At 39.9% G+C, this 15627-nt stretch overlaps 1 protein-coding gene across 1 annotated transcript; it reads right to left on the bottom strand.

The window, feature by feature from the left end:
• Window positions 1-3306: 3306 nt before the first annotated feature.
• On the bottom strand, window positions 3307-13357 carry LOC100369711 (D-beta-hydroxybutyrate dehydrogenase, mitochondrial-like). Its single transcript, XM_002733746.4, has 3 exons — window positions 12923-13357; window positions 8632-8784; window positions 3307-4794 (listed from the first exon to the last, which is right to left on the bottom strand). Exons 1-3 carry the CDS (start codon window positions 13335-13337, stop codon window positions 4328-4330), a joined length of 1035 nt encoding a protein of 344 aa, XP_002733792.2. The 5' UTR covers window positions 13338-13357; the 3' UTR covers window positions 3307-4327.
• Between the last annotated feature and the right edge of the window lie 2270 nt (window positions 13358-15627).

Here is a 15627-nt window from a genome sequence, read left to right as displayed (position 1 = left end):
TTCCCACAATGCAATGCATATACGGGCAGTAACATGCTCGGTAGTACAGAATTTGAAGTTCTTTCCCACAATGCAATGCATATACGGGCAGTAACATGCTCAGTAGTACAGAATTTGAAGTTCTTTCCCACAATGCAATGCATATACGGGCAGTAACATGCTCAGTAGTCCATCATCATTCGGGCAATATTACGATTTTGAACAGGCAACAAATCATCATTTTGCCCTCACAAACATGTGCTATTTTAATATACACACAGGCAGTACACGGGCACATCAACTCTGCTATGCATGAGGCAAAATAATCACAGTATTGCCTTTGTGTATACTTTGCTGTATCCCCTTTCAATAATCCTCATATAATATTCGTCACCACAAATCCCTACGCATCACCAAACTAAAATCCTAAAACACTTTATTTTACAGTTGTCAGACTTGTGATTTTTGGCTGTTGTCTAAATTTTGGACTAATGTTAACTTCCCTACGTCCAATTACCCACCATAGACTCCGGTCAGTCAAAATGACTACTGTAAAACATGTCTTTTTTGCGAGCATGTCTTTTCAGTGAATTTAGCGAGAGAACTGATTCGCTAATTCAAGATGTCGCTAATGACTTTATTATAAGTTCAAAATGGCCAAGGCTTGGGGATTTGTATAGAGTTATCCGTAACATAAAAATCTGGAGCGCTTCCTAATTACACTTGACAGTTTTTCTTTGACATTTGTTTTGGCACGCGACAGATAAGTATTGTGAAAACAGGAAATCAATAATGACAAGAGAGATTCTCTAAATCAACATTTCGCTATTACCTCATTTTACCACAATTTGCTAAAATTGCATGTCGATTTTTCAACATGATTTACAGTATTTTGAACTGAAGGCGTCAGATGGGGAGAGATGGTGGACTCCAAGCAAAACAGTTATGCATGAGGGCATAGGCTGAAAGCAAGACCTGAAATGTCCAAGGAACGCTGACGGGGGAAAAACTTCTCCACACAAATCTATAGCCAAGACTGCTCTATCGCCCATGTGCAGGGAGCCATGTGGTCGTCCAGGCTGGGTCAACAATCAAGACCACAACGACTGGACCCACCCTAAAAAGACCTTCCTCAATTGATTGGATGTCTCTTAGGTAATAATTGATAAAGACGTTTTGCATTCTCCAGAAGCCTGCCCTAAGCACATGTTCGAGGGCATGTGCAAGAGCAAATGATTTAGCAATCACACGAACCTCATGTACTCATACTTGGTGTCTCCGTAAACCTCAAACATTGTGATCCATCTAGAATTGTCAGGGAGGCTAGTCTATCCTGCTTACCCTTGCCAAAACACATAAACATGTCTTTGCTGCCTTGCCTCATCTCCCTAGTACGTCTCTCATAACTATTCAAAGCTCCTCCTGATGTTCTGGGTCAACAATATTGGTCAAACGGAAGATGACGATCAACTGTGGATCGTGCCCTGGGATTTGGTTCTTGGCGAGAAACCTGATTTGTGTCTTTAGCACAGCTTTATTGTCCATAAAGGCGGCACAAACGTCCAAGACAAGGCCCCTAACTCAGAGCAACGCCTTCCAGAGGCAAGAGTTAGTAGGAAGACTGTCTTCCACGTCAAATATTTCAGTGGTGCTAACTCCAGCAGTTGAAAGGGTGGTCCGCTTCGAGCCGACAACGCAACCGACAAATTACAAATGGTGGTTCCCTAGATTGGGGTCTTGGCCTCTGATTATGAAAAGCAGTAAACAGTCTCCTATTAATAGGACAATCGGCTAGTCTTGTCACCAAAGATTTCTCGATGGTGGGTGATAAGGCTGACCTATAGCCAACAATTGCTGCATAGGACAAACCAAACTCGTCAAACAGAGAGGCGAAAAAATCAGCTACCTGGCCAACAGTGGGGTGGCATGGATCAACCTCCCTTCCACTACACTACGTATGCCCAGCATTTGGAGATGTAGGCTGTGTTGGTGGAACCACTATTCACCCTGGCCAGGACACTGGCAGCCCGCTCAGATAAACCCTTTGTCTGTGCGAGTCTACTGAAAGCTTCAAGGCATGTGAGTGGTACACTGCTGGGCTCATTGGTAGTCTGCTGTTCGGTACAGCAGATCAGAATTGGCCAGTAAGATGCCACTAGCGTCAAGATGAAGGTGTGCTGCTGTCGAAGTTTCTCCATGACCCAGTGAATCAGCGGGAGGAGAGGAAAGGTGTACGAGTCCATGTGTGTCCACAGGATCGACAATGCATCCATGGCCCATGTTCCTGGAGTCGGCAGGACTGTTACATACGTCGGGAGCTTGGCATTCCAAGGTGTGGCGAATAGGTCTATCTAGGGACCATCCTATAGCCGAAACAGTCTGGAGGATACCATTGGGGTACCTGCCACTTTGTGTTCTGGAAACTGAGTCACCTGAGTCGCCTGGTTGTGTAGAAACCAGTCGCCTCGGTACAGGTTGATGTGTACCAACGACTGATGCACCAGCAGCACCATAGCCCATGCTCTTGGAGTCAGATTGTTACTACTTTGAGGGGATCATTAACATGGAAGGCGGGATAGCAGCGGAATTTCGAAACTGTGTGTCACCACCTGGAGTGTCAAGGGGTCAGTTACCTGCTGCTTCCAAGCTGAAATACACAGGTGCAATCTGTTAGCGACAGGGACATGTGGCCTTGGGTTCGGCAGTTCTACATTGGGACAATCTCTCCTTCACCAGAGTTCCCTTGAGGTTTTTAACACCTGCCGCCCAATGCTTGCCCATCCCCCTTTTCACAGGAGGAAGCAACAAACTCGCTATAATATGTATAATATCAAAGCAATCGGAAATCGAAACCATCACTTTTCACAAAAAATGAAAAAAATCTTCATCAAAATTAGAGAATTAAAGATATCATGTTGAAATGAACAAATCTAAGAGAGGTCTGCCCAAGGTATCAAAGCAACAAGGCATCAAAGAAACAAGGTTTTCAAAAAGACGTCAAAAAAGTAAAAAGACGCGGCACCGATGGACAATCACTCGTATGATAAGCTACGTATGACTAAGTCAACAGCGGAGCTAAATACTAAAATCTCGTGGCCAATTGGTGGTCATTTACATCTAAGGCCTATCATAATCAGACGAGACAACTCCACAATCAAAATCTTTTTGTTGAATATACCAGTACAACTTTTTACCAGTTTTTTATGACATACTCAGGTGCAAAAATATGAAATAATATCCTGGCTACAATTAGGTCAATTATCTCACGCAGCTCGTTCAAAAAAATAATTAAACAATTATTATTGACAGAAAACAAGACACATATGATTTTGTTTGCCAAGTTGTTTATTTATTCATTATTTTTTTTAACCTGATTTATTTTTCCACAACTTATTTTCTTAGACTTTAAAGTTCTGTATGGCATCAGGTTGGTTTTGCCGGCACTGCTGTCGCGGTTACCCTGTGGTGTTTGGTGCTGGGGGTGGTTAACCACAAACATGAGAGATGTTGGTAATGATGTCCTATAGGGAGGGGGGGGGGTATAAGCGTCCATGTTTGTGGTCCACAATCCCCGGCCATAGGGCGCTGCCGGTGTTTCCATGGTGGTGGTGTCGGCAATGCGTGATGTCATACATACATATTTGTTCATTTATTGGCTAACGAGCTGTACCAGGTATGTTTATTTATCACTGATTTGTATTAATTTACATATTCATTTATTTAGTTATTTATTAATTTGGTTAGTTAATCTTCATATTAATATACTTATTTTTGGCCCTCCACTTTATACATTATACTTCAAGTGTATATTGGAAATCAGACTTGACTAGCAGTAAGCCTTTTTCCTTTTTACCCAATATATATATTTTTTTTTCGTACCATTTGTTTTTCTTCGTATTTATTTTTGTATGTGGTTAATTTGGTTATTATTTTTCAGTGTTTTTCCATTTTTTTGCTGTTCTATTCCAAACTTTATTTGACTTAAAAGTAAAATGATATAAAAATACTTCTTCTTTATTGTAGTTATTGTATCACAATGTTTGTTGGGGAAACTAATTATTATGCAAATTAGGCATATTGTTATGTAAATTTGTGATTGACATGGAGTTTGGGGTTACACTGGTATAAAATGTGTTTTTCAAAATTAGTTACCAAGTCGGCAGATGGTATAAAATAAATGTTTTCGTTTTTTTCTTCCAGTTTCCAACAAAATATCATACTTTAGGATGTTGTCTCAAGAGTTGGGGAAACTAATTATCATGCAAATTAGGCATATTGTTATGCAAATTAGTGATTGACATGAAGTTTGGGGAACACTGGTATAAAATGTGTTTTTTTTCAAAATTAGTTACCAATATAACCAGTCACCGAGCCAAGTCGGCAGATGGTATAAAATAAATGTTTTCGTCTTTTCCTTCCAGTTTCCAACTAAATATCGTACTTTAGGATGTTGTGCCAGGAGTGCATCTTCATACGTATCAAGTACCATATCTTGTGACAAATGCCCACTTGAACAGAAAGTTCTCATTTTTTCAACTGCGCTATCAAAAGTTTCTTTTCCGTAATCTTCTTTCACATTGGGTTCCATTTCCCGCCACAGTTTTTCAGAGATTTTCCTAACACTGTCTTCAGTGTATAGTCCAGTAGCACGGATGAAGTTTGCTGGTTCTATGACTGACACAGGCACATGGAAAGGTCGCATCTCGAGACGTAGACTGTCAGAGAATGCTTCAATGCCTCGTTTACAGATGCAGTACGCAGAGCGACCAGGAGGTGAAAACAAGCCCAAGTAAGAGGACACGTTAATCACTCGACCTACGAATAAAAAATGAAGAAATGCCCTTAAAATATGAATACATAGAATTAAAAAGTTCATTATATTCACGGATAAAGTAACAGGGTGTACAAATACACATTAGTACAACAAATTGAAACGGCGAGAAATACAAGATTCAAATTTTTAATTTTCATTGTCTCTCAATTCAAAATTACGACCAGATTTGGAATTGTTTTTTGTCGCACACAAAAGGCAGTGTATTACCCAGCTACATCTCAGCCAGTCAATATAACAGCCAACTTTTATTGACAGATATTTTATTATTATTTTTTTTTTGCGAAAAAACAAAAAAAACAACCTCTTGCGTCAAATTTCAAATTCTACATATTTACCATATAAAGTGTTTGAATGAAAACTTAGTAAGCTATACTGTCCTGAATGCTTCCGCAGATTGATGGGTCACTTAGGGGCACTTGAGCATCCCTAAGATGCTTGCTAACTGAACTGAAAATTTTTTAGAAAGTAATAGCCAATGAGTTTGTATTCAATAACCAGTGTTTCCGCTACCGTTGGCCAAATCGGCAAGTGGCGAAAAAAAAATCAGAATGGCTAATAAAAAGTTTCCCCAATTCGTCATTTGGCGATTGCTAAAATTACAACGAAAATGTGTGAACTTTTTTCTATTTGCCTGCCCAGAAAGATTTCCACGTGAAAAAAATCGAAACACGTAAACACTTGTCTAATTAGCATAAAACAACTCTATTTTGTAAGGCTGATTCCAATTGGGTATCTTGTGACCTCATTCAGTTTGTTATCCAATAGCGTGCGCTGTATTATATAAATGACGTCATCATAACATTCTTTAAAATGGCTGCCAATATGCAAGGCTCCGCTCGTAGCAAACGAATTTATCAGGGTACGCTTGACAGTTTCGTAGAAGGACAAGTAAAACCACCTCCTTCGAAAAAAGACAAGTCTGAGGGTGATCACGAAGTTCAAATAAATGTCACAACGGATGATAAACCGAAGAAAAATCAAGGTCCCGAAAGTACCAAGAAAATGGGAAGTCGCGTCAACCATGGTATGCGTGATGACTGGGTTAAATCATACCCGTGGCTAGAACTTGATTACACGAAGAACTTGATGTTTTGTAAATTTTGTAAAGAAACAAGTAAACGAAATATCTTTACTAATGGATGCGATAAACTGAAACTTGACAATGTGAAGAAACATGCATCGACAAGGGATCATAAACAAGCAAATTATGCAAGATAAATTTTCATCACGAGATATGAAGCATGCAATGAAAAATTCGTTTGCCGAAGCGGAGCCTGCTATATTTGCAGCCCTACGCAGCGTGTACTGGTTCGCCAAGGAAAATATCGCCAATGTAAAAGTGACATCTATGAATAAGTTTTTGAAGGAACAGGTACGTAATATATTACTAAGAATGTTTTACCTCTTCACTCGCCATTACCTAGTTTATTTAGTAATTTTTTGTTGATAATTTGTCAATTTTAAAACAAAACTAAAATGATTTTTTTTTTAAATTTTAAATTTTTTAGGGAGTTGAATCCGTCCAGAATTTGAAGTGTGATGACCGAACAACATATGAGCACTCCAGCAGTATAGAAGGTTTTCAAGCATCTATTGCTGATGTAATAAATAACAAGATGGGAGAAGATGTTAAGGAGGCTGAGTTTTATGCTATTTTGTCTGATGAGACTACAGATGTTTCGGTTGATAAAACCCTGATTGTTTATATACGTTTTGTTGATAAGCAAGGGGAGGCCAAAACTAACTTTTTAACAGTTGTAGAGTTAGACAGTGGTGATGCTGAAACAATAACAGAGAAACTTTTGGAAATCATTAAAATAAAAGGATTTACAGTTGAACATTTTATTTCACTAGGTAGTGATGGTGCATCAGTGTTTACAGGCAAAAAGTCTGGAGTTGCTGCACGAGTAAAAGAGCAAAATCCTTTTATAATGTCTGTACATTGTGTAGCCCATCGCTTAGCCTTGGCTGCATCCCAAGCTGCAAAATCTATACCATACCTTAAAAAATACCAAGAAATAATAAATGCCATTTTTAAATATTTTCATTATTTGCCAAACCACATGAGCAAACTAAAGAAATTACAGCACATACTGGGCGATGCCAAAAGAAGATTTAAGCAAGTATTTAATACACGTTGGCTTTCATTTAGTGGGGCTGTTGATGCTATAGTGATATGTTTTGATTCACTGATAACATGCTTTATAGAACAGAGTGAAAAAGGGTGATCCATGTGCATCAGGTCTTTTAAAGTCAGTGTCTAACTGCAAATTTCTAGCCACATCTTGTTTTCTTTCTGATGCACTGTATTTTATCAAGCTTTTATCTCTAAAATTTCAGAGCAGAAATGTTACATTTTCATCAGTTTCAAGCGATATACAGTCAACTATAGATTCTATTGTTGCCCTGAAGTCTATTGATGGAAGTAATTTGAAAACTTTATTTGAGGCAATTCCAACAACAAGTGAGGGTGATTCATTTCTTTATAAGAGTCATACAATTCAAGATAGTAAGAAACAGAGAAATGATTTTAATTCAGTACGAACCCAATTTATTGTGAAATTGGCAGATGATATTGCCACTAGGTTTTCAGATACTGGTATTCTTAAAGCATTCAGTATTTTTGAACCAGATACTCTCCCTAACAATAAGGAGAAACTTTTAGATTTTGGTTTTTCTGAAATTGATACATTAGTAGAGCATTATGGTACTGAGAAGGTATTGCAATCTGGTACAGTTTTTGCCCCACTAATTCATCCAGTAGATACAAGGAATGAGTGGATCAATCTAAGGACTTTATTACCTGGCTGTAAAGGCATGAACTTTGAACAATTTGGAAAGTATTTGCTCACAAAATATAAACAAATTTATCCAAACCTTGCAAAATTGGTGCAGATTGGTCTAACCATTCTTATGTCAACTGCTGAATGTGAACGGGGCTACAGTGCATATAATTTGTGCAAAACTAAGCTTAGAAATAGGCTCAAGGTGGGAAATGTAAGTGTTTTAATGAACATTAGACTAAATGGTCTAGCACTTACAAATTTTGATTTTCATTCTGCTTATGCTGTTTGGTGCAGTCAAAAACAAAGGAGAATTCATAGTAGTGTCCCAACAACTGAGGTGTTCAATAATGTGCAGAGTATGGCCACCAATGTAAGACAATTACAACACTCTAAGTGAAATTGATGAGCAACTAGACTATAGTTCTGATTGTCTAGACCAAGTGTCAGACACTGAAAGTTAAGTGAATCAGAATTACATGGTGTTAATTAAACATTGTATTGTGTTTGTTTTTTCTGTATTGCAGAATATTGTTATACTACATTGTAATACTAATGTTCACTTTTATTACTTGAACATGTTAATAAATGTCAGTTACATCACAAAGTTGTGTGTTTCATATAAGCATTATATTTCATGCTTAAATTTTACTCAGTTCTGGGGTCCCACTCTTTTTTTTATAGTTAAATTATTTTTTTTTGGTAAAAGCCTGGTTTTCATTTGTCAGCTTCTATGTAACTGGAACTGGCTATAGAAAATTATTTTTGGCTAATGTTTTGGAGGTTACAATAGCCACTTGGCTATTATTCTCATACTTCTAGGGGAAACACTGAATAACTGTCAAATGATGGTAAGGTAGGATGATTGAGTATGATAAAATGGTCAATTTTAATTTTCAGTGCAGTAATTGTTTTCCATCACATCGCCTGCCTGTTGATGCCGTTTTTTTTTTCGATTTATTTTAGCAATCCACGGATTCTATCAGCAGGACATAGGCCATGTGTTAAATTATCTCAGAATGTCATTCATCTCACCTTTTGATTTACGTAATAAAGGCAGAAAAGCTTTGGTTGTGCGTACCACTCCCCACAATGTTACATCAGCTATCTGTTTGTACGTTTCCATTGTGCACCACTCCACGTGTCCATAGGTAGACAAGCCAGCATTATTCACCAGGGCCCATAAACCTGAATATTTAACAAAGTCGGCAATATGAATAAGTATACAAATATCAATCAACATAGTGCATCACATGGTACAATTATTCTACTCACTGTCCCTGTAGGGCATACATCCTTTTTTTTCTTACAAGCATAATGCAATTGCAATTATTTTATATTATTTTTTGCAATTATTAAAATTTTTTTTTTTTAATAACAAATATTATTAAATTTAAACCAACAGGAAGTGTGTAGGTAAATGGTTTTGAGCTGTGTAAGAATGGGGGGGGGGGGTGATTTCTAGCTTGCCATTTAATTGCTGGTTTTCTTGGTTACCGGCATTCTGAGGAGCTATTGGGATGGAGCTGATACTACTGTGTATGTACAGTCATACACAATATTGTTGCCACATCTGAAGGATTACTAACAAAAACATATCGCCATATTTAAAATGAACATGGTACCGTAAAATCTGTATTGGAAGCCGCATCCCTAATAGAAGTCGCATCCATTCTTTTTGAATAATTGAGAACCAAAAATTCACCATTTCTCATATGTGTAGATGCTCTAATAGAAGCCGCATTCCCTCTGTTGTAATCTACCATTTTAATAGAAGCCGCAGCTTCTAATACAGATTTTACAGTACTAGTAGATGTTTTACACAGAATAGATGTACGACTGCAAATACGTTTTGAATAACTGCAAATACGGCTTTAAACAGAATATTCAAATTTTATTTTATTTTCAGTGCTAGATTGACAATAATAGCAGTCTTGTACATACCAGTACGTTGAACTAGGGGTAATTTTATCATTGACTAGCATCTGTCTGCATACCTTGCTGGTATGATGTGCTGGGTCAGAGTAAAATGCATCATTTTTCCCAAAATTCACTATATAATTTTAAATGAATTACCGATAGTACAATTTGAGCAGTGAAAAGAAAATCCAGCAAATATAACTTTTGTTTCTATATTTGACAGTGAACTCATCGAAAATGAATAAAAAATAAACACCATACAAAACACCCAAAAAGTCTAAAATATTAAGTATTGTACCAATGACAGAATGTACAAGGCAGAATAAAAAAAAACTACCAACAAAAAGCTGCTCTCTGATTGGTCTGACTGTTAGGTGTTAGGGTTGGGTAGCCAATCGGGCACAATCTTGTAAGTAGCTTCGCAATGACTCTGCAAGTCAGGATGACTGAGAATATGTTACATTGACCACAAAGATGACTGGTGGTATTTCATATCTTGCAATTTTAGGGAGATTCCCAAAGAATTCAATAATGAACAAACTGTATTTTAGCTTTCAAAATACAATTTTATTAAATATTTTTTTTTACTGGGCACTGCCATACTTTGCATATGTGTGTATTTAGCCCTGCGTACAGTGTTGTGTGTACGAGACGCGTTCGGTTGATAGATGTCCCCAACCACAGCCCTGTGTACAGTGTTGTGTGTACGAGACGCGTTCGGTTGATAGATGTCCCCAACCACAGCCCTGCGTACAGTGTTGTGTGTACGAGACGCGTTCGGTTGATAGATGTCCCCAACCACAGCCCTGCGTACAGTGTTGTGTGTACGAGACGCGTTCGGTTGATAGATGTCCCCAACCACAGCCCTGCGTACAGTGTTGTGTGTACGAGACGCGTTCGGTTGATAGATGTCCCCAACCACAGCCCTGCGTACAGTGTTGTGTGTACGAGACGCGTTCGGTTGATAGATGTCCCTCACCACAGCCCTGCGTACAGTGTTGTGTGTACGAGACGCGTTCGGTTGATAGATTTCCCTCACCACAGCCCTGCGTACAGTGTTGTGTGTACGAGACGCGTTCGGTTGATAGATGTCCCCAACCACAGCCCTGCGTACAGTGTTGTGTGTACGAGACGCGTTCGGTTGATAGATGTCCCTCACCACAGCCCTGCGTACAGTGTTGTGTGTACGAGACGCGTTCGGTTGATAGATGTCCCTCACCACAGCCCTGCGTACAGTGTTGTGTGTACGAGACGCGTTCGGTTGATAGATGTCCCCCACCACAGCCCTGCGTACAGTGTTGTGTGTACGAGACGCGTTCGGTTGATAGATGTCCCTCACCACAGCCCTGCGTACAGTGTTGTGTGTACGAGACGCGTTCGGTTGATAGATGTCCCTCACCACAGCCCTGCGTACAGTGTTGTGTGTACGAGACGCGTTCGGTTGATAGATGTCCCTCACCACAGCCCTGCGTACAGTGTTGTGTGTACGAGACGCGTTCGGTTGATAGATGTCCCTCACCACAGCCCTGCGTACAGTGTTGTGTGTACGAGACGCGTTCGGTTGATAGATGTCCCTCACCACAGCCCTGCGTACAGTGTTGTGTGTACGAGACGCGTTCGGTTGATAGATGTCCCTCACCACAGCCCTGCGTACAGTGTTGTGTGTACGAGAAGCGTTCGGTTGATAGATGTCCCTCACCACAGCCCTGCGTACAGTGTTGTGTGTACGAGACGCGTTCGGTTGATAGATGTCCCTCACCACAGCCCTGCGTACAGTGTTGTGTGTACGAGACGCGTTCGGTTGATAGATGTCCCCAACCACAGCCCTGCGTACCACCTGCAATTTTATTTTAAAACATTTCCGATTCAGATAATTTTGTAATGATTGTTACGGATAACTATCGCTATTTCAACCGATTGCAGCTGGGAAACTACTTATTTTTAACTTGCGCACCAACTCTGGTACGCTCCCGGACTTTGTCTAAGCATGGAGCCAGAAAGGGAAGGAGAAAGGACACTGTTTATGCCTGTTTTAAGCAGAATTAATCTTTTTAAAATAAGCCTTTTACACCATGATTGAGACCGTTTTTTTACTGTAAATCGTTTAATTTTTTAAACACAAGTTGTTGCCTATCCATGACCAATTTTATTAATTTTAGTAATTATATATTTTGTGATAGCTACTTTACTTTGTTTTTAAAGTATAACATGAAAATAAAAATTCCTATTTCATATAGCAATTTGATGTAGTTGATATAGTCTCCGAACTTACTGTAAAGGGCTAATTATTCACTGGGTTTTAATTTTGCCTATTTCGCGCTAAATTAAAACCCAGTGAAAATTGTGCATTTTACAGTATACATCATGAAGTCAACCAACAAAAAATTAAACCCTGTTAATTTTGTTATAACGAAGTGGTCAATATCTAATGAGCAAATAAACTATAACTATCATAGAACAGGCAGAAACAGTAGTGTCCTCTCTCCTTTCCTTTCTAGCTCCATGGTCTAAGGAGGTACACAGCGCCGTGGTGGGGGACATCTATCAACCGAACGCGTCCCCGTACACACAACACTGTACGCAGGGCTGTGGTGAGGGACATCTATCAACCGAACGCGTCCCCGTACACACAACACTGTACGCAGGGCTGTGGTGAGGGACATCTATCAACCGAACGCGTCCCCGTACACACAACACTGTACGCAGGGATAGTGCGTAAACTGCTATTCTATATTGCACGTTTTCTTCTATGCACAGCTCAAAACACTAACACCGGTCGGGACTCATTGATCGTAACATAAATTACAGTCACAGAAAAATGCAAAGGACGTCACGCAGCACATACTTGAATTTTATGTAATCAAACAATGTATTAGTATTTCACAAGCGTTGTTTTTGCTGCAGTGTAGCAGCTCTTATTGGCCGCTTAAGCTATTTTGATATTACGTTGCCCCGCAACGTATACCACGACCAAGAGAGCTGCATAAACTGCAGCAAGTGTTGTTTACGAGTACGTTAGTTTCCTTAGGAAATCAAGTCACTTCGACCCCTATCCTGTTCGACCCTCGACCCCAAGTTAGACACCTCGACCCCGTGCCCCCTAGTCACTTCGACCCCCAGAGTTATACACTGTGCGTCACTTCGACCCGAGAATTATGCAACACTGTCGACAATATCATTTCTGTTCATTCTATCGCATGCAACTGCAAAATGACGCCATCTTGGACTGAACCATTGTACTTGATCGGAGACACCCTATTATCCCGCAAAGGAGGTGTTGCCGACGCACATATTTTTACTAAGTAATATTTCAATGAGGTGAAGCCGAAACCAGTTGTCACTAATATTGACACTTAATAAAAGGTGTGATAAAAGTAATTATTAAAAATAAAGTTTGGAATCTCACCTCGCTCCCCGGTCAGTTCCTTCACGCATTTCACTGCCATCTTCACTTGTTCATCGTCTGCAACGTCCAACTGTAACACATGCATTCTGTTAGAGCCCATCTTTTCTAACTCCACAGCGCCATCACCACCGTTGTCTTTGAAAAGACAGCCTGCAAATACTTCAAACCCGAGCGAGTAGAAATGTTTAGCAATGGAGAGCCCAAACCCCCGATCACATCCGGTAACGAGGATGGCTTTGTTCCGAGGATCGACTCGCTTCCCTGGTCTAGATACAAGTAACATAGCCCCTCCGATAACAGACATGATCACTGGCAAGCATATTGAGCAGCAGTCGTCTCTGGTAAGGAGAGCTACGAACGAGAAAGCAATTAGGAGAAAACCACCAAACCACATCGTTGAACTATTCGACGCCATTGCAGCTGCGAGAGTGAGAGGTCAAATGAAAGACACGGCACTCGATCCAGGGTAAGGGCCAGGATTAACCACTTGAAATGAGGGGGGTGACTGAATAAGTGTGACCAGAGGCGGTGGCACGAAATTTTGCACGGAGGGAGGGTGTCTGCTAACCATCCCTCGCGCATGCCCATCCTCCCAATACATACATGTCCTCCGTGGAAATCTAGATCCTCTGAAACGCTATTTTTGCATTTTGATGGGCAAGACAGGCATTCCTCTTCAACTGTGTCGCATCGACACAAACATACAGTGTTTCAGCTTGTTTTTTTTTTTGGGAGGGGGGAGCGTCGCCACTGTGTGTTTTTTTCGTTGTATCTTATTTGTATATTTTTATTGAATGTGACAATACAATAACACATATTTTTTCTCATGGTATAGCTTGCAAGTTTTTCAACAAATATCCCATCCTTAATTTTATCGCTTTGATTCAATGCTTGATCACATTTCCTGTAGAACATGTTCAAATTGGTTCCCTGAAGCACAGTTATCGTGGTTGTATAGCGAAGTTTGTCATCTCCGAGGTCATGCACGCGTGTTCGTTCACCCTTTTTTGTAATGGGAGCTTCCACTTCCACTACCATGTTACATTTTGATTGGCTGCAAGTTAACCGGCCGCACCAAATGTACCATATGCAGGGAGACCGTCAGAAAATACCGGTTGTGTATTACTTTTACAAATTAAATTCAATGTATGTTGAACATTCCTGAATCTTAATTTTTTCTAGCGGTAATCTTAATCATTTAAATAATTATTGTCATGCAGCGACACCGGGAAGAAAATATTGAGCCTCCACGAATTTCCCGGGGAAACCCATATTTGAAACTCCATCATTTGCATAAAATTGATACATTTCATTTTTTTCAACTGAATTTGTAAACAGTTTAAAATAGACAGACGAAGAGATTTTCAGAAAAGAGACTGTAGCACGTTTATCGGCTCACTGTATTGTAAGTTTAGGATTTCGCTTTTGTCGCGGTGTTTCCTGATATGAGCTGAATACCGTGGAGTGATCAGGTAAGTTTTGAACACGAATTTAGTTTACTGGCATTGGACGCTGGTTGATCAAGACAGAGCATTGTTGCTGTTTTCGCGCGTTCTCGTCCACGTACAGAAATTCAGATTTAGCCTGTTTAGAAATCCGCAATGAGCAAATAAAGCATTAGTTCGCCCGTGAGTGAACGTAACATAGATAATGTTTGTCTTCTCGCATATTCGATCATATCAGTATCTTTTCAATGTTAGATCACATCGTTATTCCGAGTGCATCTGACTTTACAGTGTCGTGTGTGCTCACGCACGCTTTTCGGTGCAGAAAGCGGCGTGCTATGTTTATTTACTGAGCGAGTTGCGGGCATAGTGCCCCCTTTTTGTGGGATCGGGCAACGCAATATCCATATTTTGTGAAATTTATGTTGCCCCAATTTACGTTCCTGTACAGTCCGTGTTTTTTTTATTAGTAGTTCGTGGTTGCTTTTCTGTCTGATTCCGGGAGTCCGACTACTCCTTCAGTAAGACCAACCCCCCTTATAAACATTGACAGTATTTCGAATGAAGTTCACCTCTGCGAAAACAGTCTGTGTCAAAACATAAGTTTCTTATATTTGTCGAGCGATCCGAGGGAAACAAAATGCATTTTTGTTGCGAAATTGTGATTGCGGAGCCGGGCAAGTGACGACTTCAGTCACACTCAGCTAATACTACCAGGCTTTGCTGTAGTTCTATAGCTCCGGATTTTGCTGGTGACTACCGGTAATAGACGAACGAATCAGACTACCGATGCAACAGAAAACGCCCCAAACAGACACCAGCGAAATCCAAAGCCACAGAACTGCAGCTATTAGCTTTTTGCCTGCAATCTCTCGCTTGTAATTGTTCAATGAACTAAAGCTCGACTGTTTACCTAAAAACTACGCAACATACGTCGGACGACACATGATTTTTATAACGCGGGCGTGGCGACATAGAGAAAATGGCCTTGGGCCTGTATAATTTATTTGGTATTCTCGTAAAAATGGCACAACCTTTTCTTTTCAAAATTTTGGATCTATTATTTTTATTTTGAGCGGGATTACTGAAAGTCCGTTAGACGTCTGCTTAGCAACTTGCAGACGCAGTCATCTGCAGACAAAGTCACAAATATCTGCAACGTTTTGATTTAAATGTAACAATCATTTCATAATGTACAACATAATACGTAGGTTTTTTGTCACAGATGGCTTTTAATTTTGTGGTTATTTACTTCACTAT

This window comes from Saccoglossus kowalevskii, chromosome 20 (assembly GCF_978046115.1).
Source record: "Saccoglossus kowalevskii chromosome 20, keSacKowa6.1, whole genome shotgun sequence".
Classification (NCBI taxonomy): domain Eukaryota; kingdom Metazoa; phylum Hemichordata; class Enteropneusta; family Harrimaniidae; genus Saccoglossus; species Saccoglossus kowalevskii.
The sequence above is the reverse complement of the archived record's forward strand: the minus strand, read 5'-3'. Positions and strand labels throughout refer to the sequence as shown.